A 27,184-nucleotide genomic window follows, 5' to 3' on the forward strand; every position below is an offset into this window, starting at 1 on the left:
CACTGACAGTAAAGGCCGCCTGGCCGATCGTCCCGCCCACTGACAGTAAAGGCAGGCTGGCTGATCGTCCCGCCCACTGACAGTAAAGGCCGCCTGGCCGATCGTCCCGCCCACTGACAGTAAAGGCAGGCTGGCTGATCGTCCCGCCCACTGACAGTAAAGGCCGCCTGGCCGATCGTCCCGCCCACTGACAGTAAAGGCAGGCTGGCCGATCGTCCCGCCCACTGACAGTAAAGGCCGCCTGGCCGATCGTCCCGCCCACTGACAGTAAAGGCAGGCTGGCCGATCGTCCCGCCCACTGACAGTAAAGGCAGGCTGGCCGATCGTCCCGCCCACTGACAGTAAAGGCAGTCTGTCCGATCGTCCCGCCCACTGACAGTAAAGGCCGCCTGGCCGATCGTCCCGCCCACTGACAGTAAAGGCAGTCTGGCTGATCGTCCCACCCACTGACAGTAAAGGCAGTCTGGCTGATCGTCCCGCCCACTGACAGTAAAGGCAGTCTGGCTGATCGTCCCGCCCACTGACAGTAAAGGCCGCCTGGCCGATCGTCCCACCCACTGACAGTAAAGGCAGGCTGGCTGATCGTCCCGCCCACTGACAGTAAAGGCAGGCTGGCTGACCGTCCCACCCACTGACAGTAAAGGCAGGCTGGCTGATCGTCCCGCCCACTGACAGTAAAGGCCGCCTGGCCGATCGTCCCACCCACTGACAGTAAAGGCAGGCTGGCTGACCGTCCCGCCCACTGACAGTAAAGGCTGCCTGGCCGATCGTCCCGCCCACTGACAGCAAAGGCCGCCTGGCCGATCGTCCCGCCCACTGACAGTAAAGGCCGCCTGGCCGATCGTCCCGCCCACTGACAGTAAAGGCCGCCTGGCCGATCGTCCCGCCCACTGACAGTAAAGGCAGGCTGGCTGATCGTCCCGCCCACTGACAGTAAAGGCCGCCTGGCCGATCGTCCCGCCCACTGACAGTAAAGGCCGCCTGGCCGATCGTCCCGCCCACTGACAGTAAAGGCAGGCTGGCCGACCGTCCCGCCCACTGACAGTAAAGGCCGCCTGGCTGATCGTCCCGCGCACTGACAGTAAAGGCCGCCTGGCCGATCGTCCCGTCCACTGACAGTAAAGGCAGGCTGGCCGATCGTCCCGCCCACTGACAGTAAAGGCAGCCTGGCCGATCGTCCCGCCCACTGACAGTAAAGGCCGCCTGGCTGATCGTCCCGCGCACTGACAGTAAAGGCAGGCTGGCCGATCGTCCCGCCCACTGACAGTAAAGGCCGCCTGGCCGATCGTCCCGCCCACTGACAGTAAAGGCAGGCTGGCCGACCGTCCCGCCCACTGACAGTAAAGGCCGCCTGGCCGATCGTCCCGCCCACTGACAGTAAAGGCCGCCTGGCCGATCGTCCCGCCCACTGACAGTAAAGGCAGGCTGGCTGATCGTCCCGCCCACTGACAGTAAAGGCCGCCTGGCCGTTCGTCCCGCCCACTGACAGTAAAGGCAGGCTGGCCGATCGTCCCGCCCACTGACAGTAAAGGCAGGCTGGCCGATCGTCCCGCCCACTGACAGTAAAGGCCGCCTGGCCGATCGTCCCGCCCACTGACAGTAAAGGCCGCCTGGCCGTTCGTCCCGCCCACTGACAGTAAAGGCCGCCTGGCCGATCGTCCCGCCCACTGACAGTAAAGGCCGCCTGGCTGATCGTCCCGCCCACTGACAGTAAAGGCAGTCTGTCCGATCGTCCCGCCCACTGACAGTAAAGGCCGCCTGGCCGATCGTCCCGCCCACTGACAGTAAAGGCCGCCTGGCCGATCGTCCCGCCCACTGACAGTAAAGGCAGGCTGGCCGATCGTCCCGCCCACTGACAGTAAAGGCAGGCTGGCCGATCGTCCCGCCCACTGACAGTAAAGGCAGTCTGTCCGATCGTCCCGCCCACTGACAGTAAAGGCAGGCTGGCCGTCTAAAATCCCAGTGAAGGGCTGTTTAATTCATTTAAATTTGTTTCTTGATTTTCGGCGGGTGTGTTTCAGACTTGAGTGCATGTGCCCACCAAATATCATGCCGTGGCATGATGACATTGAGCTGCGGGCCAAAGGGATTTATTCGGGTCACCCGACAGCCCTTTTTTCACCCAAGAGAAAAGAGAACCTCCCTATTCATTCTCCTGAACTCGGTTTAAGAATGTGCACCTTGGCTGCCTTTACTTTGATTCTATCTCAGTTACCATTCGGGAAGCTGAAGTCACCGACTGGCAGAATATCCCTCTTTACAGCTATGATTGTCTCTTTGATCGATATTATGATTCTCTCTTTATCCCCCTATCTGTTTAAATATCCTGTAACAGGAAGTTTGAGCTGCCCTTCCTATCCTTTAATATCATACTTTTACTGTCTCTCTGTGCCCTCAGCTCTCTGCCTTATTCACCAGACTCCTTGTTTTAGCACAGCCAAACTCCCTTTTTGTTTATCTTCTACCTTTATTTCCTCTGCCTCCCAAACACGGCCAATAATTATCTGCTTCCCATTTCCAACTTTACCTCTCCCCTGCTGAATGTTTGTTCAAATTCTCATCCTCCTGCCAAGCTGATTTAAACAACACAACTCAAACCCTTCCCCTGTCCCCCACAACAACACTAGCAACCTCCCCTCCACAATATTGGTCCTGATAAGTTACAATCCTTCCACTTGTATAGGTCCCACCTCTGCAGAACCGGTCCCAATGCCGCAAGAATCTAAAGCCCTTTCTCCTGCACTATCTCTCCATTCAGCTACTCTATTTTACTGTTTCTGTACTCACGAGCACATTGCACAAGGAGGCATGTTCCCTCCCCACCACCTGACAGTAGCAGTATCGCCTCTATTTCCTTCTCATTACTGTAGCAGAAAATTAATTCAGAAAGGAGAGAAAAGATTGAACATCGAAGAGCAATGAAAGTGATGAAGACAGCTGTCCATAGACATGGACAAAGTTGGACAGGGCTGGGGGCAAGTGGGTTTAGTGAGTGGAGGAGGGCGTCAGCGAGCACTTTGTGACCAACAATGAAACAAATGGACCACAATGGGTGCGATGTGGAACTGTAGGAGATTTAGAGTTTGGCGGTTCAAGACTTTCATGGTGAGCATTTTGCCTTTGAAGAGGGGAATAACTGTAAGAGGGAAGGGCCAGGTCATGCATTTGTATTGAGATGTCTGCCTGGAATTTTGACTGATCTTTCTTTTGTGGCAGGTGTTTCACAAGATCATTACAAGTGGTCACCAGCGTCTCCAACCTCTGTTTGACTGTCTGCTGACGATTGTTGTTAACGGTACGTTGTCGGGGGAATACTAATGGTTTGGTTTGTTGGTAGGTCACTCAGTGTTGTATGAACCCTGTATGCAGATTTTTACTATCTTACCAGCTTTAGCTCAATGCGTGCACTCTCTCCTCTGTGCTAGGAGGTTGTGGGTTCAATCTGCACTCCAGCAACACTCCAGTGGAGCACTGACTGAGTGCTGCACCATCGGAGGTGTTGGGCTGGATTCTCCGTTCTTGTCGAAGAGCTGACGCCAATGGAGGATCGGTGGTGTTTCACGATGGAAACTCCGGTGCCGCACCTGCATCGATTCTGCTGCAGGTGAAGGGCTAGCACAGGCGCCGCGTGAAACACCCGCGGAACGTGCAGAAAACAGTGGGAGAATCACCATGTCCGTGCTGGACATGCGCAGGGCTGACGAGCTGCAGCCACGCGTACGCCTACACCCCCCACACACGCGCACTGATCACGGAGGAAATGATGGTGCCGGTTGTGCTGGACCGCATACCCGTCTACCCTGACCCCACAGCCCACCTCCTGGCCACTCCACACCATTCTCCCCAGCCCTGACGGAAGCCCCCGGCCAGCGGCATAACTCTCAGCGGAGTATGACGGTGCTGGGCACTGTCCGTGCTCCCTCTCTCTGCAGCTGCCACGCCAGGCTGACACCACACGTGGCCCCGCGCTGTTGGAAAATCGGCCCATCGGAGCCTGATATCGTGACTGGGCCTGAGTTGGGTGCTCATTCAGAGGGTCGGTGCAGACTTGATGGGTCGAAAATCAACTGCTGCATGTTTCCTACATTGCAACAAAGCAAACACTTCAAAAGTACTTTTTTGACTGTAAAGTGCTTTTGGACATCCTGTGGTATGAATGGTGCTATTTTAATGTAAGTTAATCTTTTATGCAAATGGTTTATTTGAACTTGATAAGCTTTGTATCGTCTCTGACCATTAGTTACCTTATTGATCTGGGCTAGATCAGGAGAGAAGCAAAATGTCTCCAATGTACTCTGCAGTGACTGGGAGCGTTTGACTAATGTATCTCATTCTATGGCATCTTGGAAGCTGGGGCACAGATTTCAATGTTGTCTGCACAATGTTCTCTGCAGTAAAGTGAATTGATGGACAATTAGAAAACATATTCAGGATGCACTTCTGCCCTTCAGTTGGGCTCATTCATATAATCTACCCTTTAATAGATCAATGGGATGGCATGCAGTTTCACAGACTGTACAGTAGATGGTGCTGATTGAACGGAAAGTAGAGTGAGGACGAGGTCGAAACCAGCAAACTATATCTGTGCCACCTGAAATAAAGTAAACAGTAAAAGGAGCACAAAATGTCTGCATTCTACATACCCTGACATGACCGAACCCTGTCAAGGGATTCCAGATGGGTTTTGTTTCCTTTCCTTCACTAACTTGGAACACTGAGGCTGCCTCTGGCTGAGATCAACTGACTGATGATTGTAGATTGGACATTGAACCGGAAACCTGTGCTGCCTGGACTTTGTGGATGGTGCATTAATCTACTGATCACTGCACATTGTCCATTGCCTGGAGACAACGCATGTTTGTTCATAAAATCCATAAACTCCCTACAGTGCAGAAGGAGGCCATTTGGCCCATCGAGTCTGCACTGACCTTCTGAAAGAGCACACAACCCCGACCCACTCTTCCGCCCCATCACCGTAACCTTGCTCATTGATCATGGCCAGTCCATCCTTGGACACGAAGGGGCTGAGCTTCAGACATTGCGACACATCAGAGAGGGGGAGAGTTACCTGGATTCTGTATTTTAGGAGGCAGTCACACCCCTTAGGTTAACTATCTTGAATTTGTTCAGTGGTCAGGGACAGGATGGGGTGTGACTCCAAGTGAGGTAGGCAGAGGGATCCAGGAGGTAGCACTGCAGGAGCCTTAGCCCCTGCCTTCGCCCAACAGCTTTGAGATCCTTGCTCCCTGTGTGGACTGTAGGGAGGATGAGCAAACTGACCATATCACTGTGGTGCAGAGAGCCATTCAAGTGGGGGAAGAAAATTAGGCATAGTATAGTTAGGGGAATAGGCACTGTTCTCTGTACCCTGGTTCGAGAGTCCCGAAGGCTGTGTTTTCTGCCCAGTGCCAGGGTTCAGGACATCTGCTGCGGGCTGGAGAAGAACTTGAAGTGGGAGGAAGGAGTATCCCGTTGACGTGATCCATTTAGGTCCAATGACATAGGTAGAATGAGGAAATAGGTTCTGCATAAAGAGTTTGAGGAACGAGGCACTAAATTAAACAACAGAAGCCCCAGCGCTACAATCTCTGAATTATTATCTGAGCCACAGGCAAATTGTCAAGGGTTCATAAAATTAGAGAGATGAATACGTGGCTCAAAGACTGGTGTGGGAGAAGTGGGTTTCAGTTCATAGGTCATTGGCATCAGTACTGGGGAAAGTGGGGGCTATACGCTTGGGATGGTCTAAACCTGAACTTGTGCTGGGACCAGTGTTCTTGCAAACTGCATAACTTGGGAAGTAGAGAGAGCTTTCGACTAAATAGAGGGTGAACCGGTTCTGTAGAGGGATATGTAGGCTTACAAAGTAAAAGGATATGACAACATTACAAAGCAGCTATTTAGGTAATAATACCCAGGGAGTGACAGGAAGGGACAGAGTGTACAAACATTAAAAACAGTAGCAAAGAGCAGCACGGTGGCACAGTGGTTAGCACTGCTGCCTCACCGCGCCAAGGTCCCAGGTTCGATCCTGGCTCTGATTCACTGTGCATGTGAAGTTTGCACATTCTCCCCGTGTTTGCGTGGGTTTCGCCCCACAGCCCAAAGATCTGCAGAGTAGGAGGATTGGTCAAGCTAAATTGTTCCTTAATTGGAAAAAATGAATTGGGTACTCTAAATTTTAAAAAAAACAGCAGCAAAGCGGGTCAAAGGGGAAAAATGGTAAGAGGGCAAAATTAATAGTTCTTTACTTAAATTCTGGTAGCATTTGGCACAAAATAAATGAATTAACGGAACAAGTTGAAGTTAATGGGAATGATCTTAAAGCCATTACAGAGACCTAGTTACAAGGAGATCAAAACAGAACTAAGTTATTCAGGGGTATGTAACTTTTCGTAAGGACAGGCAGGAAGGAAAGGGTGGTGGGGCAGCTTTGTTAGTATGAGATGGAATAAGTACAATAACAAGAAATGATCTTGGATCGGAAGATGTAGAATCCATATGGGTGGTGGTAAGGATTAACAAGGCGAAGAAGACACTGGTGGCCATAGTCTATAGGCCCCCAAAGAGTAGCTATACTATCGGACGGAGAATAAATCAGGAAATAATAAAGGCATGTAAAAAAGGCAATACTTGAATCATGGGCGACTTTAATCTTCATGTAGATTAGGAAAATTAAATTGGCAGAGTTAACCGTGAGAAAGAATTCATAGAGTATTCGCGACAGTTTCCTAGAATAATATGTTGCGGTTCCAACCAGGGATCAGGCTATATTGGATTTGGTAATGTGTAATGAGGCAGGTTTAAGAGAATCTCGGAGTAAAAGATCCCATAGGAAGTAGTGACCATAACATAGTAGAATTTAGAAATTTGAGAGTGAGGAATGTGGGTCGGAAACAACTGTGCTACACTTAAATAAGGGTAATTATAAAGGAATGAGGGCAGAGTTGGTTGGAGTGGACTGGAAAAGGAGTTTGGCGGGAAAGACGATTGTTCAACAATGACAGACGTTTCCGAAAATAGTTCATGACTCTCAGCAAAAATATATCCCAGTGAGGAACCGAGTTCCTAGCATGGTGAGGCAGCAGTGCTAATCACTGTGCCAGCATGCTGCCCTCTCTCTCTCTTTGAAGCTAAAATAAATGACATCAGAGGCAGCTTGAAATTAAAATCGTGCAGAGGAGAACAGAGATCAAGCAACTAAGTTTAAAAAGGATTACTAGTACTCCTTGTACGGGATAGATGCATTTATCAGAGTGTGGATGAGCACACACAGGGCTTCAACCTAGACCTTGTGTAAAGGCAAATTACTGCAGATGATGGCATCTGAAACAAACACAGAAAATACTGGACAATCCCAGCAGATCTGACAGCATCTGGGGAGAGAGAAGGGAGCTAATGTTTTGAGTCTGGATGACTCTTTGTGAAAGCCCATGGACCTTGTGTGGTTGTGCAAAACGGATGATGGTGAGTTCTTAGCCAGTTTTACGTTGTCTAACTTTCACATGTTTGATCTAAAAGCAGGTGGGGGAGGGGAGTCAATTCAGGACAGTTTAAAAAGAGCCACTTGTAAACTCCCTCCCAGTGAGTTCTCCCAGTGAGACAGAGAAGACAGCCAGGAGTGAGACAGCAAAGAGTGAGTTTGGGAATTTGAATCTAGGTGGAAATTGAATTGAATTGAATCAATAAGGCAGCTCCTTTTAAATTTCAGGTGTTTAAATTAATTTAAATTAAGCTAGTATTGTGCAGTGTAGGTTAACAAGGGCTGCCCCACCCACTCACATAACTGGTTGGCAGTTAAGTGTCAGTCACTTTAATCTACTTTGATCTAAAAGCAGGTGGGGGAGGGGAGTCAATTCAGGACAGTTTAAAAAGAGCCATTTGTAAACTCACTCCCAGTGAGTTCTCCCAGTGAGCCACGAGTGAGACACAGCTAAGAGTGAGTTTGGGAATTTGAATCGAGGTGGGAATTCGAAGCTGGGTGGGGAGGAAGTGCTTTTTGTGACTGGTAAGTAGTGTTTCTGTTTTTCTGTTTCTTTTCATTGGTATATTTATTTATTTTTTTCTTCGTTTTTATCATAGAATTTACAGAGCAGAAGGAGGCTATTCAGCCCATCGAGTCTGCACCGGCGCACCCTACCCAAGGTCAACACCGCCACCCTATCCCCATAACCCAGTAACCCCACCCAACACTAAGGGCAATTTTGGACACTAAGGGCAATTTATCATGGCCAATCCACCTAACCTGCACATCTTTGGACTGTGGGAGGAAACCGGAGCACCCGGAGGAAACCCACGCACACACTGGGAGGATGTGCAGACTCCGCACAGACAGTGACCCAAGCCAGAATCGAACCTGGGACCCTGGAGCTGTGAAGCAATTGTGCTATCCACAAGGCTACCGTGCTGCCCCAAATTATTTATTTATTTAAATTTTTGGGGGGGAAATTGTAATTGTTGAAGTTAACCGAAGGTTTAAGACATGGCAGGAGATCTCAGACCCGTGTCATGCTCCTCGTATGCGATGTGGGGGCTCAGGGACACGTCCACTGTCCCTGGCTCCTTCACGTGCAAGAAGTGTGTCCAGTTGCAGCTCCTGTTAGACCGCTTGACGGCTCTGGAACTGCGGATGGACTCACTTTGGAGCATCCGCGATGCTGAGGACGTCGTGGATAGCACGTTTAGCGAGTTGGTCACACCGCAGGTGAAAGGAACTGAGGGAGATAGTAAATGAGTGACCAAAAGACAGAGCAAGAGTAGGAAGGCAGTGCAGGTGTCCTCTGCGGTCATCTCCCTGCAAAACAGATATACCGCTTTGGATACTGTTGAGGGAGATGGCTCACCAGGGGAAGGCAGCAGCAGCCAGGTTCATGGCACCGTGGCTGGCTCTGCTGCGCAGCTGGGCAGGAAGAAGAATGGCAGGGCTATAGTGATAGGGGACTTTATTGTAAGGGGAACAGACAGGCGGTTCTGCGGACCCAATCGAGACTCCAGGATGGTACGTTGCCTCCCTGGTGCAAGGGTCAAGGATGTCTCGGAGCGGCTGCAGGACATTCTGGGGGGGGGAGGGTGAACAGCCAGCTGTCGTGGTGCACATAGGCACCAACGATATAGGTAAAAAACGGGACGAGGTCCTACAAGCTGAATTTAGGGAGCTAGGAGTTAAACTAAAAAGTAGGACCTCAAAGGTAGTAATCTCAGGATTGCTACCAGTGCCACGAGCTAGTCAGAGTAGGAATGTCAGGATAGAGAGGATGAATACGTGGCTCGAGAAATGGTGCAAGAGGGAGGGATTCAGTCCTGGGACATTGGAACTGATTCTGGGGGAGGTGGGACCAGTACAAACCGGACGGTCTGCACCTTGGCAGGACTGGAACCAATGTCCTAGGGGGGGGGGGGTTTGCTAGAGCTGTTGGGGAGAGTTTAAACTAATGTGGCAGGGGGATGGGAACCGATGCAGGAAGTTGGAAGGTAGTAAAACAGGGACAGAAATAAAAGGCAGTAAGGGGGAAAGTGTAAGGCAGAGAAGCCATAGTCAAAAATCAAAAAGGGCGACAGTACAAGGTACAGTGACTGAGGGGAGCTCAGTGAATAAGACCAGGAATACTAAAAGAAATAAAACGGGAAGTGAAAACATTAATGGTAAGCGACGCGGCAGGTTGTTACAGGAAGATATGGGTTCGACGACAAGGAAAATTAGGAGAAAGGTTAAGAGGAAATATAACTTAGGAGAGGTTACTGATCGAGGTGTTAAGATTCAGAACAGAGGTAAAAAAGCCAACAGAAGTGTACTTTACCTGAATGCTCGTAGTATTCGGAATAAGGTCCATGAGTTGATGGCGCAAATCATCGTGAATGACTATGATTTAGTGGCCATTACTGAAACATGGATAAAGGTTGGTCACGACTGGGAGTTAAATATCCGAGGGTATCAAACTTTTCGGAAGGACAGAGTGGATGGTAAGGGAGGTGGTGTAGCTCTGTTATTTAAGGATGACATCCGGGCAACAGTAAGGGATGACATCGGTGCTATGGAGGATAAGGTTGAATCCATTTGGGTGGAAATCAGGAATAGTAAGGCGAAAAAGTCACTGATAGGAGTAATCTATAGGCCACCAAATAGTAACATTATGGTGGGGCAGGCAATAAACAAAGAAATAACAGATGCATGTAGAAATGGTACAGCAGTTATCATGGGGGATTTTAATCTACATGTCGATTGGTTTAACCAGGTCGGTCAAGGCAGCCTTGAGGAGGAGTTTATAGAATGTATCCGCGATAGTTTCCTAGAACAGTATGTAATGGAACCTACGAGGGAACAAGCGCTCCTAGATCTGGTCCTGTGTAATGAGACAGGATTGATTCAGGATCTCATAGTTAAGGATCCTCTCGGAAGGAGCAATCACAATATGGTGGAATTTAAAATACAGATGGAGGGTGAGAAGGTAAAATCAAGCACTAGTGTTTTGTGCTTAAACAAAGGAGATTACAATGGGATGAGTGAACAACTAGCTAAGGTAGACTGGGAGCAAAGACTTTATAGTGAAACAGTTGAGGAACAGTGGAGAACCTTCCAAGTGATTTTTCACAGTGCTCAGCAAAGGTTTATACCAACAAAAAGGAAGGACGGTAAAAAGAGGGAAAATCGACCGTGGATATCTAAGGAAATAAGGGAGAGTATCAAATTGAAGGAAAAAACATACAAAGTAGCAAAGATCAGTGGGAGACTAGAGGACTGGGAAATCTTTAGGGGGCAACAGAAAGCTACTAAAAAAGCTGTAAAGAAGAGTAAGATTGATTATGAGAGTAAACTTGCTCAGAATATAAAAACAGATAGTAAAAGTTTCTACAAATACATAAAACAAAAAAGAGTGGCTAAGGTAAATATTGGTCCTTTAGAGGATGAGAAGGGAGATTTAATAATGGGAGATGAGGAAATGGCTGAGGAACTGAACAGGTTTTTTGGGTCGGTATTCACAGTGGAAGACACAAATAACATGCCAGTGACTGATGGAAATGAGGCTATGACAGGTGAGGACCTTGAGACGATTGTTATCACCAAGGAGGTAGTGATGGGCAAGTTAATGGGGCTAAAGGTAGACAAGTCTCCTGGGCCTGATGGAATGCATCCCAGAGTGCTAAAAGAGATGGCTAGGGAAATTGTAAATGCACTAGTGATAATTTACCAAAAGTCACTAGACTCTGGGGTGGTCCCGGCGGATTGGAAATTAGCAAACGTGACACCACTGTTTAAAAAAAGGAGGTAGGCAGAAAGCGGGTAATTATAGGCCAGTGAGCTTAACTTCGGTAGTAGGGAAGATGCTGGAATCTATCATCAAGGAAGAAATAGCGAGGCATCTGGATGGAAATTGTCCCATTGGACAGACGCAGCATGGGTTCATAAAGGGCAGGTCGTGCCTAACTAATTTAGTGGAATTTTTTGAGGACATTAACAGTGCGGTAGATAACGGGGAGCCAATGGATGTGGTATATCTGGATTTCCAGAAAGCCTTTGACAAGGTGCCACACAAAAGGTTGTTGCATAAGATAAAGATGCATGGCATTAAAGGGAAAGTAGTAGCATGGACAGAGGATTGGTTAATTAATAGAAAGCAAAGAGTGGGGATTAATGGATGTTTCTCTGGTTGGCAATCAGTAGCTAGTGGTGTCCCTCAGGGACCAGTGTTGGGCCCACAACTGTTCACAATTTACATAGATGATTTGGAGTTGGGGACCAAGGGCAATGTCCAAGTATGCAGACGACACTAAGATAAGTGGTAAAGCAAAAAGTGCAGAGTATACTGGTAGTCTGCAGAGGGATTTGGATAGGCTAAGTGAATGGGCTAGATGGAATACAATGTTGACAAATGTGAGGTTATCCATTTTGGTAGGAATAACAGCAAAAGGGATTATTATTTAAATGATAAAATATTAAAAAATGCTGCTGTGCGGAGAGACCTGGGTGTGCTAGTGCATGAGTCTCAAAAAGTTGGTTTTCAGGTGCAACAGGTGATTAAGAAGGCAAATGGAATTTTGTCCTTCATTGCTAGAGGGATGGAGTTTAAGACTAGGGAGGTTCTGCTGCAATTGTATAAGGTGTTAGTGAGGCCACACCTGGAGTATTGTGTTCAGTTTTGGTCTCCTTACTTGAGAAAGGACGTACTGGCACTGGAGGGTGTGCAGAGGAGATTCACTAGGTTAATCCCAGAGCTGAAGGGTTTGGATTACGAGGAGAGGTTGAGTAGACTGGGACTGTACTCGTTGGAATTTAGAAGGATGAGGGGGGATCTTATAGAAACATATAAGATTATGAAGGGAATAGATAGGATAGATGTGGGCAGGTTGTTTCCACTGGCGGGTGAAAGCAGAACTAGGGGGCATAGCCTCAAAATAAGGGGAAGTAGATTTAGGACTGAGTTTAGGAGGAACTTCTTCACCCAAAGGGTTGTGAATCTATGGAATTCCTTGCCAGTGAAGCAGTAGAGGCTCCTTCATTAAATGTTTTTAAGATAAAGATAGATAGTTTTTTGAAGAATAAAGGGATTAAGGGTTATGGTGTTCGGGCCGGAAAGTGGAGCTGAGTCCACAAAAGATCAGCCATGATCTCATTGAATGGTGGAGCAGGCTCGAGGGGCCTACTCCTGCTCCTAGTTCTTATGTTCTTATGTGATCACATCAGTGGTAATGAAGATGGGGGCCACTGATTCACTGTTGCTCATTTTAAGCAATCGCAAAATGTCAGGATCAACCGTCTTAATCCTGCCCCTTACAGTAAAGAACCTTTTGCTCATGTTTCATTCCCACTACTGAATTTCCAATTTAACAATTCAGCTTTGCTTTGAACTATTGTGAAACGCAAGTGAAGGGTGTTGCACTTTTTAATAATGAGGCTCTATTTATAATATATGTCCCAACAGCGTCGCCAATACTGTGGGTATTTCTATTTATCTCGGTGAACCACAAGTCTTTCCCTTATATCGGTCAAATGACCACACAACCAGTTAGTCAGTTCAAAAGATGTTTTTTTTATACACACGAGGATTACTTTGACATGCAAACACAATATCTATTACGAGTTAAACTACACCTAAAAGGGTAGCATGGTGGTTAGCACAATTGCTTCACAGCTCCATGGTCCCAAGTTCGATTCCCGGCTTGGGTCACTGTCTGTGCGGAGTCTGCACATCCTCCCCGTGTGTGCGTGGGTTTCCTCCGGGTGCTCCGGTTTCCTCCCATAGTCCAAAGATGTGCGGGTTAGGTGGATTGGCCATGCTAAATAGCCCTTAGTGTCCAAAATTGCCCTTAATGGGGTTACTGGGTTATGGGGATAGGGTGGAGGTGTTGACCTTGGGTCGGGTGCTCTTTCCAAGAGCTGGTGCAGACTCGATGGGCCGAATGGCCTTCATCACTGTAAATTCTATGACCTGTCAGCTACAATAACCTATACTTAACTTCAGGGCGACCGGCACCATGCAGATGGATAAGGCCTTTATCTTGATCTCACGTGGCTGGTTTGAAGAAGTGGCTCTGTCTCTGCTGGGTTCATCCGTCAGGTAGCGATCATTGGTCTTGAACTTGGCTGTCTGGTCGTTATACTGCAGCTGGTGTGGGCACAGGCCAATCCCAAAAGAGGCTGGCACAGGCCGGGTCCAAAAGAGACCGAACACTGTGTCTCTTTTTATCCCTCCAGGGTTTTGCGCTCTTTGAGGCGGTCCTTAATCTTGGACCCAATAATTCGACAGACTTCGATCACTGCCTTCGATTTTGGCCAATAAAGGGGCGGGTGCCTTGGTGGCTGGGCGGATCCTTAGCGGTCATTGACCTTGGCAGTTGGGCTCTCTGAGTAGAGGGAGTGGCGCCGATCATTCTGTGGCTGTACCGGTTTCTTGATTGGAGTCCTATTCTGTGGAACGGTTCATTAAAATGCAAACGAGCGGGGGTTTTGATCAGGTCTAGCTACCTGCGTTTCAAATACACAGAAGCTCTGTATCTGTCTGAGTCCTGGGTTGGCCATAATTCCCATGGTCCTTTGCAGGTGGCCATCTCAGATGGCTACATCCCGTCCTCTTGATCCTGAACGCGAAGCGTGGTGGATCACACTATTGATGCCTATCCATCCTTGGTGTACAGGTCACTCTTGGTCAAGGCAAGGTTCTACTCTATCCTATCCTATGTTTTGGGGCATTTACCTAATATTTATTAACACATCATACATTAATTAATCTCTAATGGGTCACTATAAAACATTTCACTATTAAACATTTAACTTATCCGTACAGTTGATTACTAACTAATACTATCTAAACTACTCTCATGCTGCTGGCGAATATCAAAAAGAACTTATGTACAGTACAAAAATTTTTAAACAGCAGCATTACATTTCTACTTAATTCTGGTAACATTTACAGATGTACATGGTTTTAATTCTTTGCAGCAGTTAATACATTTGTTCAGTTTTGTTGAATTCCAAAGAAGGGGGCTCGGACTGTATATATCGGGGAGCGGGGGCTTTTGCTCGCCATTTACGGAGACGAAGTGTCTGAATGACACTGCAGATTATTGCAATTACTAGAAGGGCCTCTACTGTGTATGAAAGGGGGTTCCATTTGGCAATGTTTTCGCACCGAGTGGGGGTTTCGGTGTCTGTCTTTGTGTGTGGTGTGGTGTCTGTGCTCGGGGTGTCATGTTGTGTGGTAGTGTTCGGGCCCGGTTTGGTGTACGTTAAAATAGTCCGTTGCGCGCGCAGTTGCAGAAGTCCAGCGATGATCCAAACGCATGTCAGCAGTCCTTGCTTCATCCTGTTTTCTGTCTTCTGTTTTCCGTATATTCCTGGGGGTGCAAGCAGAGTATCTGTTATTATCTTTGGTTAATATCTCGTTTTATTAGGCTTTCTCTCTTAACTCCAATTACCCATTATGATCGTCACCATGTGTGACTCCCTCATTTTTTTTTTTTTAATAACATTTTGAAAGACAAGAAATGCAAATTTTTAAAGTACAGAGACTCTCGCAGCTTGTGATCGATGCGGGGAGTGAGCGGACAATTTCTCCGACCAGTCTTTTCTTTACTACAACCAGTGGTGGTTGAGACTCATCTTAACTAGCTTAATTTCAGGGCGGCCAGTTTTATATATTTGTTAGCCGCAATCACATTTGGCCTGGGGTGTAACTTGCATCTGGAGTCGGTGTAGTGTGACCGAAGAGAGGAAGGAGGAGAGAAACAAAAATGAATTGCGTATTTAAACCTCACCACTATTCTTAGAATTCTTAGATTTCCCCTTTACCAAACAAGGATCAAGAGATTCTAAATGGTGGACAGGGATTCTCACTCCCTGACTCCTATGCAGACTTTTGTGGGTGCTATTCGGGTCAAACTAGTGTTTCAGGTTATCCCCGGCATAACCAATATCTTCATAGAAGAATTTTATCTACTTACCACTTAGTAGCACGATCCTGGGTCCCGCATTGCTAAGTAAGTAAAGTAGACTTTTGTACTAACCACTATTTCAGGTTCAAACTTTTTAAGTTATTTTATTATTATCTTTTCTTTTAAAAGTTAAAATCACTGTCTTTACAGAAAAGTAAAAAGATCTTGCTTCTGGATTCTCCTGGTTGATGATCAGACCTTCCTGGGCCTCCTTGACAATCTCTCTTCTTTATCTGTTGGTTTTCTCCCGGTTGTTTTGCGGTTCTGCTCGGCTTTCGTATTCAGTCCTTCCCATGACCGAGATCACCCTGCAAGCTGAGAGTGAGTCCCTGGCTGGGGCGATTCAGGATATATATTACCTTTCTAACAGCTTTGCTGATTACATTACATTATTTTAAAGTATTTTCTCCTGCTCCTGATCGCAATACCCTTTCTGTCCATGTGATTCCACACCGAGTACTCGTCATATCATGAGAGGGCCTTCATGTTAACCTGACCTTAGTTTGCCAGCTTACTGGAAGGGAGGCTTTCTGTTAAGTATTCTGGGGCATTCCAGCCTTTCATTCCCTTATCTTTTTTAAGCATTGTATTTTCTTATATTCTTAAATGTTTCAAGTTATTCAAAATTAAGATTCTGATATTTCCAATCAATTGCTTGCTAAACTAATTAACTTCTATTAAAGGGTATAAAACTCATTCTCTTTATTTAACTTAAAACTTAATTTTTTTAATAAGAATTTCTTGAACTAAAGATATTAAGTTACAGCATGAACTGCTTCCATATCTCAAGGCCTGTGTGATAATGGCTGTCTGCCTTCTAAAGAACCTTTGTCTGTAGTTAACCCTTCGAGCGCCTTCTGCTATTTCATTTTAGCATTTCATTACATTTACTTTTATGGGATCTTTTCTGTTACTTTGTTTTTTCTCACGGTCTTTGCGTTTTATCATCAGACCTTCATATTTCAAATGACATCTTTGCATTTTCATTAACAAGTGCCATTGCTGAGATGTCCCTGCCATGAGAAGTGGTGGGTAAGCGCTCACAGTTTGCATGGGGCAGCTGGGACCTTGCAGCTGCTGTGGGTGGTGTTCTCTTTCATATCTGGGGGCTAGTCTAGCTGGTGGTGGGGGTCTCCTGCAATCTCGGGCGAAGTGTCCTGACTGCCCACAGTTGTAACATGACCCCCGGGGCACGAAAGGTGGAGCAGGCTCTCTGGTGTTTGGCTCCCTTGGGTATGGTTCCCTGGGATATTAACTTCTCCTCTACCCTTGTTTATCCATGCTGGGTCCTGGCTAGTTCTAACTGGGTGCATGTTTGCTTCTATCTCTTCCTGATCTGTCTGTCGGTGTAGGGATTGTTCCCATGCTCTGGAAAGTCATTTCAATACCCAAACCTCACTGTGTGTGTGGTCTGCGGGGTCGTAGTTTACACAAGCCCTTTGACCTGCGTCTGTGGCATCCGAGACTAAGGTGCGGGACCATTGAGTGGTGTCCTCCTCATTTAGGTGTCCGCGGTTCAATTGTCCGTAGGCTGCCATGAAATGAATCCATAGGCGACCAGCAAATGCGGTCGGATGTTCTCTCTTCTTTTGCCTGCAGTGATTTAAACCCTCGACTGGGTCTCCTTTGTTATACCCAATGGCATCTAATATGGCTGTTTTCATTTCCTGTAGGGTTCTTCCTGCTACATTCTGGGGTTCGGGCAAAGCTGACCTTACGGACTGGCTAAGGCTCATAACTATTAGCTTTACTTCCTCTCTCATCTAGGCCGTACATAACTTTTTGTTGGCGCACCTCCTCAAAGAAGCTGTGCGGGTCTGTGGTGGGCTGGAATGGACTAATTTCCGTGCAAGCTTCTCTTAATTGGGTTATGGATAGTGGGGTGGTGTAATCGATATCAGGCTGATCCTGATCCGATGACCTGCGCTGTGTGGTAACCGGATTCATGGGGGTCGAATTGTGAGTGGGGGTGGGTGCTGCCTGTGCAGTCGGTGCTGCGGGTGCTTTTCTTTTCGGGGCGTGGGGGACTCTATTCTGATTTCCTGTGTCCTCTACGTATTTTTGGGTGCTTTTGTTTAATTCTTGACAATCGGGAGCATCTTCCTCATCTAAATTGATCTCCCATAGGCTGGGCGATATAGGAGGGAGGTCCGAGGTAGGTTGTTTACTCAGTGAGTGGTTAGGGTGTGGAATGGACTGCCTGCTGTGATAGTGGAGTCGGATACTTTAGGAACTTTCAAGCGGTTCTTGGATAGGCACATGGAGCACACCAGAATGACAGGGAGTGGGATAGCTTGATCTTGGTTTCGGACAATGCTCGGCACAACATCGAGGGCCGAAGGGCCTGTTCTGTGCTGTACTGTTCTATGTTCTGTTACATTCTGGCCAAAAGTATACCTAAATGCATTCTGCACTGAGAGTAGTGACTGTAACTTCTCTTTCTGTTGGCATTTCGCGTGGTCTACTGTACTCTGTCTCTGTTCTTTCGTGGAGCTGTGGAGCGCTCGCAAAGCTGCTTTCAAATCCGCGCATTGACTCGTTAACTGTGCTACCTGCTGTTCTGTCTCTTCTCTTACCAGGACTGCGCGCTGTGTATCTTGGTAGGCTTTATCGTACTGCGTCTGAAAGCTGCTAAGATGAACTAAACAAGATTGGTGTGCACGTTTCACATCAGCCATCTCCTTATCTTTAGCTGCTAACTGTTCCCGGAGTTGCTCGATTATCTTTTCGCTTTCACTACTGTTTCCCCCATTCTTCTCGTCTTTCTCAACTATCTGCCTGCGGAGCATCTTCACGATATCCTGTGCCTCATAACTATTGCCATCGGCTTTCGGACCTTTGCTACATTTTTCTTGTGGACCTCGCTTAGATTGTCCCACCAAGTTTTTCCTCTGCTTCCTGGACCTGACTCATCATTTGCACAAAAATTGGACCAAAGGGGCCATCCTTTCCCCTTTAAATACTTCCTCAATTCTTCCTCCCATTTGGGGCACTGCTCAGCTCTGTTGGTCGCTGTGACCTCGGGTTCCTGTGGATTCATCAATCTTTCCATTGCTTTAGTGGCCATTACTTCTCTTATCTCTTGCTCTACTTTTAATTTGGGACAGGGGAATAAGGCGGCAATTTGAACAGCGGGTATGGCTTAAGCTATGTTCTGGCTCACAATCCCTCGATAGTTGTACACAATTCTAACGAGTTTACCTTACTCTTCCTGTTAGATACACATGTGGGTTAGTACACACTTCTGAAATTTGGTTATTTGGTCGATATGGGGCTTGCACTTGTGGTACTTTCTCTTTCACGCAATTGTATTTAAAGTTTGTGGGTTCTCTCGGAGTGACAAAGTCACTTCTAATCGACTCCCGTCAGAGTTCGCCAATAATGTTGCTCTTTAAAGTTGCCAATATGATATGATGTTATGTCCCAACAGCGTCGTCAATACTGTGGGCATTTCTATTTGTCTCGGTGAACCACAAGTCTTTCCCTTATATCGGTCAAATGACCACACAACCAGTTAGTCAGTTCAAAAGATGGTTTATTTACACACACAAGGATTACTTCGACATGCAAACACAATATCTGCAACGAGTTAAACTACACCTATCAGCTACAATAACCTATACTTAACTACAGGGCGACCGGCACCATGCAGATGGATAAGGCCTTTATCTTGGTCTCACGTGGCTGGTTTGAAGAAGTGGCTCTGTCTCTGCTGGGCTTATCCATCAGGTAGCGATCGTTGGTCTTGAACTTGCCTGTCTGGTCGTTATGCTGCAGTTGGTGTGGGCACAGGCCGATCCCAAAAGAGGCTGGCACAGGCTGGGTCCAAAAGAGACCGAACACATGGCTGTGTCTCTTTTTATCCCTCTAGGGTTTCGCACTCTTTGGGGCGGTCCTTAATCTTGGACACAATAATTTGACAGGGCTCTGATCACTGCCTTCGATTTCGGCCAATAAAGGGGCGGGTGGCTGGGCGGATCCTTAGCGGTCATTGACCTTGGCAGTTGGGTTCTCTAAGTAAAGGGAGTGGCGCCGATCAGTCTGTGGCTGTACCGGTTTCTTGAGTGCAGTCCTATTGTTCTGGGGAACGGGCCATTAAAATGCAGACGAGCGGGTGTTTCGATCAGGTCTAGCTACCTGCGTTTCAAATACACAGAAGCTCTGTATCTGTCTGAGTCCTGGGTTGGCTATAATACCCATGGTCCTTTGCAGGTGGCCATCTCAGATGGCTACAAGGGCAACGACAGTCACGCAGGACACCAGTGACGTTAAGGATTAAGGAGCAGGATAGCAAGTGGCAGCAGCATGAAGTTCAAGCTGAAAAGGCCTGATGACTGGAGAGGGAGGGGCGGGTTTGAGGGAGGGGCGGGTTTGAGGGAGGGGCGGGTTTGAGGGAGGGGCGGGTTTGAGGGAGGGGCGGGTTTGAGGGAGGGGCGGGTTTGAGGGAGGGGCGGGTTTGAGGGAGGGGCGGGTTTGAGGGAGGGGCGGGTTTATGAGTTGGCCAGGATTTAATGAAACTTAATTTCAACACGTTGAACTGCATTTCGAGCCCCCACCAGAGCCAGAAATGCAGGTGGTCAGGTGGGTGCACACTGAAGCTTGAATGTCAGTCGGCATACCCGTTCTCCATCTCCAAAGCACACCAGGGCCATTTTTCCAGAAATGCGATGGGGGCATGGCAGTGCTACTTATCCTCGTATGATAGCAGCATGTAACAGGTGTCTCGAGGTCAGATAAAGGAAACTGACTGGGAGCTTTTGGCCTCCAGGCTCAAGGAGGCGGTTAGCAGCTTAGCTGCATGGAGATGGCCTTATGGCAGCAGCTCAAGGGTGCCAGCACTCCAGGCAGGCTCAGTGACCCTGTCCGCCCACCCACATTGGTGACCCGCCAGCAAAGAACTTTTTTAAGTTGATATTTTTTAAAATATTCATTTTATTGAGGTGTTTATGGTTTTATAACAGTAACAGACGAAACAATGAGCATACAATTATAAACATAGTGCAAAAGTCGTCTTCCACTCACAAGGGTCCCACTTTTTCTAGCCTCCTATTCTACACTAAACTACGCCCTTTCTGTCGATGGTTAATTTTCCCTAAAGAAGTCGACGAACGGCTGCCACCTCTGGACGAACCCTAACATTGACCCTCTCAAGGCGAACTTGATTTTCCCCAGACACAGAAAGCTAGCCATGTCAGTTAGCCAGGTCTCCGACTTCGGGGGCTTTGAGTCCCTCCAAGCCATTGATATCTGTCTCTGGGCTACCAGGGAAGCAAAGGCCAGAACGCCTGCCTCTTTCTCCTCCTGGATTCCCGGGTCTTCCGTCACTCTGAAAATCGCCACCTCTGGACTCGGTGCCACCCTTGTTTTTAACACCTTGGACGTGACCTCTGCAAACCCCTGCCAGAATCCCCTAAGCTTCGGGCATGCCCAGAACATGTGAACATGATTCGCTGGTCCTCCTGCACACCTTGCGCACCTATCTTCTACCCCAAAGAACCTGTTCGTCGTCATGTGGGCCCGGTGAAGAACTTTAAATTGTATCAGGCTGAGCCTGGCACATGTTGTGGACGCGTTGACTTTGCTCAACGCATCCGCCCAGAGACCGTCCTCTATCTCTCCACCTAACTCCTCTTCCCATTTGTGTTTCAGCTCCTCGGTCTGTGTTTCCTCTGACCCCATAAGCTCCTTATAAATGTCAGAGACCCTCCCTTCTCCCAGCCACACTCTGGAAACTACCCTGTCCTTTATCCCCCTTGGTGGTAGGAGTGGGAAGGTTGAGACCTGCCTGCGTTGGAAGTCTCGCACCTGCAGGTACCTAAATTCTTTCCCTCCCGCTAATTCAAATTTCTCCTCCCAACTCCCTCAGGCTGGGAAAGCTCCCCTCTATAAACATATCTCCCAACTTCTCGATCCCTGCTCTCTGCAACCTTTGGAACCCTACATCTAACGTCCCCGGGGCAAACCGGTGATTATTGCAAATTGGGGACCAGACCGATGCTCCTTCTGCTCCCACATGTCTCCTCTATTGCCCCCAGACTCTCAGGGCCGTGACCACCACGGGGCTGGTGGAGTAGCGTGCTGGCGAATCATGGCTATATTTGCCGCCCAGTAATAGTTACTAAAGTTTGGGAGTGCCAGCCTCCCCCGGCTGCGCTCCAACATCCCCTTTTGACTCGCGGGGTCTTACCCGCCCATACAAAGCCCGAGATCACTTTGTTGACCCATTGAAAAAAGGACCGAGGAATAAAGATGGGGAGACACTGAAACACAAACAGGAATCTCGGGAGTACCGTCATTTTCACTGCCTGTACCCTCCCAGCCAGAGACAATGGGAGCACGTCCCACCTCCGAAGATCCTCCTTCATTTGGTCTACTAGTCGGGCCAAATTAAGCTTGTGCAGCCGTTCCCATTCCCGCGCCACCTGGATGCCTAGGTACCAAAAGCTTCCCCCTACCACTCTAAACGGCAGCTCCCCCAATCACCTCTCCTGCCCCCTTGCCTGGATCGCGAACATCTCACTTTTCCCCATGTTCAATTTATAACCCGTAAAACGGCCAAAATCCCCCAGAATCCCCATAATTTCTTCCGTCCCTTCCAATGGGTCCGACACATATAAGAGCAGATCATCCGCGTATAGCGAGACTCTGTGTTCCCCCACCCCCCGGACCAGCCTCCTCCAGCCCTTTGAGGCTCTCAACGCAATTGCCAGCGGTTCTATGGCCAGTGCGAACAACAGCAGGGAGTGGGGGCATCCCTGCCTCGTCGCCCGGTTCAGCCTAAAATAGCCCAATGTCAACCTGTTCGTCCGCACACTCGCCACGGGTGCCAGATACAGCAGCCTGACCCAGTCAATGAAGCCCCGTCCAAATCCAAACCGCCCCAATACCTCCCACAGATAATCCCAGTCCACTCGGTCAAATGCCTTCTCTGCGTCCATTGCGACCACTGCCTCTACGTCCCTACCCTCTGGGGGCATCATGATCACATTCAGCAGCCTTCTAACGTTGCCCGCCAACTGCCTCTCCTTAACAAATCCCGTCTGGTCCTCCACAATCACGTCCGGGACGCAGTCCTCAATCCTTGGCGTCTACATTTAGTAGAGAGATTGGTCTGTAGGACCCACATTGCTCCGGGTCCTTATCCCGCTTCAGGATCAATGAATAGTGGCCTGTGACATCGTCGGGGGCAGTCCTCCTCTCTCCCTTGCCTCATTAAATGTCCTCATCAGCAGTGGCCCCAGCATCCCAGAGAACCTTTTGGGTACCCATCTGGTCCCGGGGCTTTACCCGACTGCATGGCCTTCAGCCCACCCGCTCTCTCTTCCAACCCGATCGGGGCCGCCAGTCCTTCTACCAAGTCTTCATCAACCTTCGGGAACTTCAGCCTCCCTAAGAATTGCCTCATCCCCTCCGGCCCAGCTGGGGGTTCCGACTCATACAGCCTGCTGTAGAATTCCTCAAACGCCTTCTTGACCCCAGCTGAATCTCCGACCAGGTTCCCATCCCTGTCCCTTACCTTTCAAATCTCCCTGGCTACCTCCCGCTTTCTAAGCTGCTGTGCAAGCATTCTACTGGCCTTCTCCCCATAGTCATAGATCGCCCCTCTCGCCTTCCTCAGCTGCTTTACCGCCTTCCTGTAGTTAACAAGCCAAACTCCGCCTGTAGCCTCCCTCGTTCCCCTGGAAGCCCTGACTCTGGGGTCTCCGCATACCTCCTGTCGGCCTGTGGTATCTCTTTTATCAGTTGGTCCATCTCTGCTCTGTCTGTCTTCTCCCTGTGGGCCCATATCGAGATCAGCTCCCTTCTAACCACTGCCTTCAGCGCCTCCCAGACCACCGCAGCCGAAACTCCCCCCGTGTCGTTGACTTCCAGATAGTTCTGGATACATTTCTTCAGCTGCCCACACACCTCCTCATCAGCTAAAAGTCCCACCTCCAGCCTCCAGTGCGGGCGCTGGCTACTCTCCTTGCTCAGCTCAGTCAACCCAGTGCGGGGCATGATCCAAGATCTTGATCGCTGAGTACTCAGTGTCCACTGCCCCCGTCAGTAAAGCCCTGTTCAGGATAAAAAAAGTCAATCCGGGAGTACACTTTATGCACGTGCGAGTAGAAGGAAAACTCCTTCACTCTGGGCCGCCCAAACCTCCATGTGTCCACCCCCCCCCCCCCCCCCCCCCATCTGCTCCATAAACCCCTTTAGCTCCTTTGCCATTTCTGGCACCCTGCCTGTCCTTGAACTAAATCGGTCTAGCCCTGGGTTAATGACTGGGTTAACGTCCCCTTCCATAACCAGCTTATGCAAATCCAGATCCGGGATCTTCCCCACCATTCTCCTTATGAACTCCACATCATCCCAATTCGGTGCGTTCATATTCACGAGTACCACCGGCATCCCCTCCAGCTTTCCACTGACCATTATTTACCGACCCCCCACGTCCGCAACTATTCTTCCCGCTTCAAATGACACTCGCTTATTAATCAGGATCACGACCCCTCTAGCCTTAGAGTCCAGCCCCGAGTGAAAAACCTGTCCGACCCATCCCTTCCTTAATCTAATCTGATCACTTTTTCTGAGGTGCGTCTTCTGCAACATTGCCACGCCCGCCTGCGGTCCCCTCAAATGTGCGAACACGTGTGCACTCTTAACCGGCCCATTTAGCCCTCTTACATTCCATGTGATCAGCCTGGTTGTGGGGCTCCTCCCCCCACCCCCACCCCCCCGCCGATCAGCCATTCCCTGTCTTGGGCCAGTCTCCAGCCCGCGCCCCATGCATCCGCAGGCCCGCCCCAGGCAGCCTCCAACCCCGACCTCCCAAATGTCCCACAGCAAAAGTCCCTCCCTGTCAGCAGAACATTCCCCCCCCTAGTAACAGCACTATACACACAGCCCCCTCTAACAAGCATACCATCTGCTCACCCCCACTACGCTTCCATGAGCTAACCTGCCCAGCTAGCTTGGTGGCCCCCGCCCATGGTGCCAGACATTTTCCCACCTATTTCCCCCCCCCCCCGACACACATTTGCAAATGTAAACAATCCAAACCCAATTCCCGAAAAGAAACACGCAAAGAAAATCAAAAAGATCAAACATCTAACATTCCCCATCATTGCAAATGCAAATTTTAACTCCAGCAGCTCATCCGCAGACCCCAACTCAATACAAAAGGCATTACAAGTAACATCCAAAGACAAAAAGGTTTATTTTTTTTAAAAAGTTAGCCGAAGAGAAGAGAACAAAAAAAAACACATGAGCACTGCAGCAAAGTTCAGTCCAAACACCTCAGTCCAATACCAGCCTTTTCCTTCCAGCGAAGTCCATCGCTTCCTCGGGCGACTTGAAATAGAAATGTTGCTCTTCATGCGTAAATCAAAGACGGGCCGGGTACAGTAGTCCAAACTTTACCTTCTTCTTAAAAAGGGTAGATTTTATCTGGTTGAACCCTGCTCTTCTCCTGGCCCTGTCCGCACTCAGATCCTGATATATACGCAGGACGCTGTTCTCCCATTTGCAGCTCCGCGTCTGCCTGGCCCACTGTAGAATGCACTCCTTGTCCAGGTACCTGTGGAATCTCACCACCATTGCTCTCGGGGGGTCACCCACACGCGGCTTCCTCCTCGCTAGCGCTCTGTGCGCCCTGTCCACCTCCAAGGGTTGGGTGAACGTCCCCTCCCCCAGTAGCTTCTCAAACATAGACACTAAGTATGCGTCCGTTCCTTTGGATCCCTCCGGGAGACCCACGATTCTCAGGTTCTGCCGGCGGGACCTGTTCTCTAGATCCTCCACCTTCTCCTGGAGCCTTTTCTGTTGGTCTCTCAACATTCCCACCTCCACCTCCAGTGCAGCTTGGTGTTCCTCCTGCTCAGTCAGTGCCGTCTCCACTTTCTGGATCGCCCGATCTTGAGCATCCAGTCTGAGTTCCAGCCTCGCAATCGACTCCTTATTCGGGTCCAAGCAGTCCTGTTTCTGCTTGGCGAAGCCCTCCTGTATGAACTGAATCAACTGCTCCGTCGACCGCTGGGTCGTCAATGCAGAACTCTGGACCTCTGCCATGCTTTCTCCCGTTGCAGCCTCAACCCAAGCCTTCTCCGTTCGTCTATTTCTTCCTTTGCAGGCATTCCTGGTCTGCTTCTCCATGCACTGATGTAGGATTCCTCTTCACAATTGCGTCCAACATCAATTTTCCACTTCAGATCCGACAAAAAATCGGGGAAAAAGGTCCAAAGTTCCAACCCGAGCGGGAGCCACCAAATGTGCAACCTACTCCTTCATAGCCGTCACCGGAAGTGAGTTGATGTTTTTAAGAAGTCGGAGATAGGGCACCTTGTTTTGAAACATCCGCACTTATTCGCCAATGGCATTCTGCTGCTGCTTTCAAGCTGGAAGGCCTCTGATTGGTCCTCCAGTTTTGAGGGGCCACCTGCCATCCTTAATCAGGAAGTAAGCTTCCCAATTGACTCCAGAGAAAATCACGCTGAGTGATTCCCACCCAGTTCCGTTGCCTGACCCCCATTTAGTCCGACAACAGTGTTCAGAAGCCCACTGGGAGTTCCTTTTTCTGCTGTAAATCTCTTTGACTCTAAAATACCCCCGTGAGACGACAGACAGGAAGATTGTGTTTCACTTTGAACTGCACTGGTCGAAGACGACGAGTCTATACATGAGCGTGAAGTGTTCTGAATAGAGAAATACTCAAAAAGATTAGTGATAATTGAGTAATTCAATTCAATTGAAAAGATGTTTCCTTGGCTTGAATGGATTGTTTTTACTGGCATGCAGTGAATCTGATTAAAGCTTGAACTGATTTAGGTACAGCAGTTGTAGTGGTTCTGTTACTGGACTCGTAATCCAGAGAAGAGGTTCAAGTCTGGAATTCTCCAGCTGTTGGGATTCTCTTTCCCTCCGGCAGCGCACCCCCTGTGGGTGGGATTTCACGACAGCGTGGGGTGGTTTCCATGGGAAATTCCATTGGCAAGCAGCAGGAACAGGGAATCCCGGCCCAAGCTAACGGTGCACCGCCGAGAAACATGCGGCTGGGGAATCGGAGAATCCAACCCAAACTCTGCCCAGGGACAACAGAAAATTTGAAATCAATTTTTAAAAATTTAGAGTACCCAATTATTATAGAATCATAGAATCATAGAAGTTTACAGCATGGAAACAGGCCCTTCGGCCCAACCAGTCCATGCCGCCCAGTTTTTTACCATTAAGCTAGTCCCAGTTGCCCGCACTTGGCCCATAACCCTCTATACCCATCTTACCCATGTAACCATCTAAATGCTTTTTGAAAGACACAATTGTACCCGCTTCTACTACTACCTCTGGCAGCCCATTCCAGACACTCACTACCCTCTGAGTGAAGAAATTGCCCCTCTGGGCCCTTCTGAATCTCTCCCCTCTCACCTTAAACCTATGCCCTCTAGTTTTAGACTCCCCTACCTTTGGGAAAAGATGTTGACTATCTACCTTATCTATGCCCCTCATTATTTTATAGACCTCTATAAGATCACCCCTAAGCCTCCTACGCTCCAGGGAAAAAAGTCCTAGTCTATCCAGCCTCTCCTTATAACTCAAACCATCAAGTCCCGGCAACATCCTAGTAAATCTTTTCTGCACTCTTTCTAGTTTAATAATATCCTTTCTATAATAGGGTGACCAGAACTGCACACAGTATTCCAAGTGTGGCCGTACCATTGTCTTGTACAACTTCAACAAGACGTCCCAACTCCTATATTCAATGTTCTGACCAATGAAACCAAGC

At 48.6% G+C, this 27,184-nt stretch overlaps 1 protein-coding gene across 2 annotated transcripts in view; it reads left to right on the forward strand.

The window, feature by feature from the left end:
• LOC140395338 (protein HID1) overlaps positions 1 to 27,184 on the forward strand; it is a 306,127-nt gene that overhangs the window by 154,453 nt on the left and 124,490 nt on the right. For both annotated transcript variants that reach the window (XM_072482976.1, XM_072482977.1), the window contains exon 12: positions 3,217 to 3,295. In XM_072482976.1, coding sequence (XP_072339077.1) covers positions 3,217 to 3,295 — 79 coding nt within the window. The remainder of the gene's footprint in view (positions 1 to 3,216; positions 3,296 to 27,184) is intronic.

Source organism: Scyliorhinus torazame, chromosome 18, assembly GCF_047496885.1.
Source record: "Scyliorhinus torazame isolate Kashiwa2021f chromosome 18, sScyTor2.1, whole genome shotgun sequence".
Lineage (NCBI taxonomy): Eukaryota > Metazoa > Chordata > Chondrichthyes > Carcharhiniformes > Scyliorhinidae > Scyliorhinus > Scyliorhinus torazame.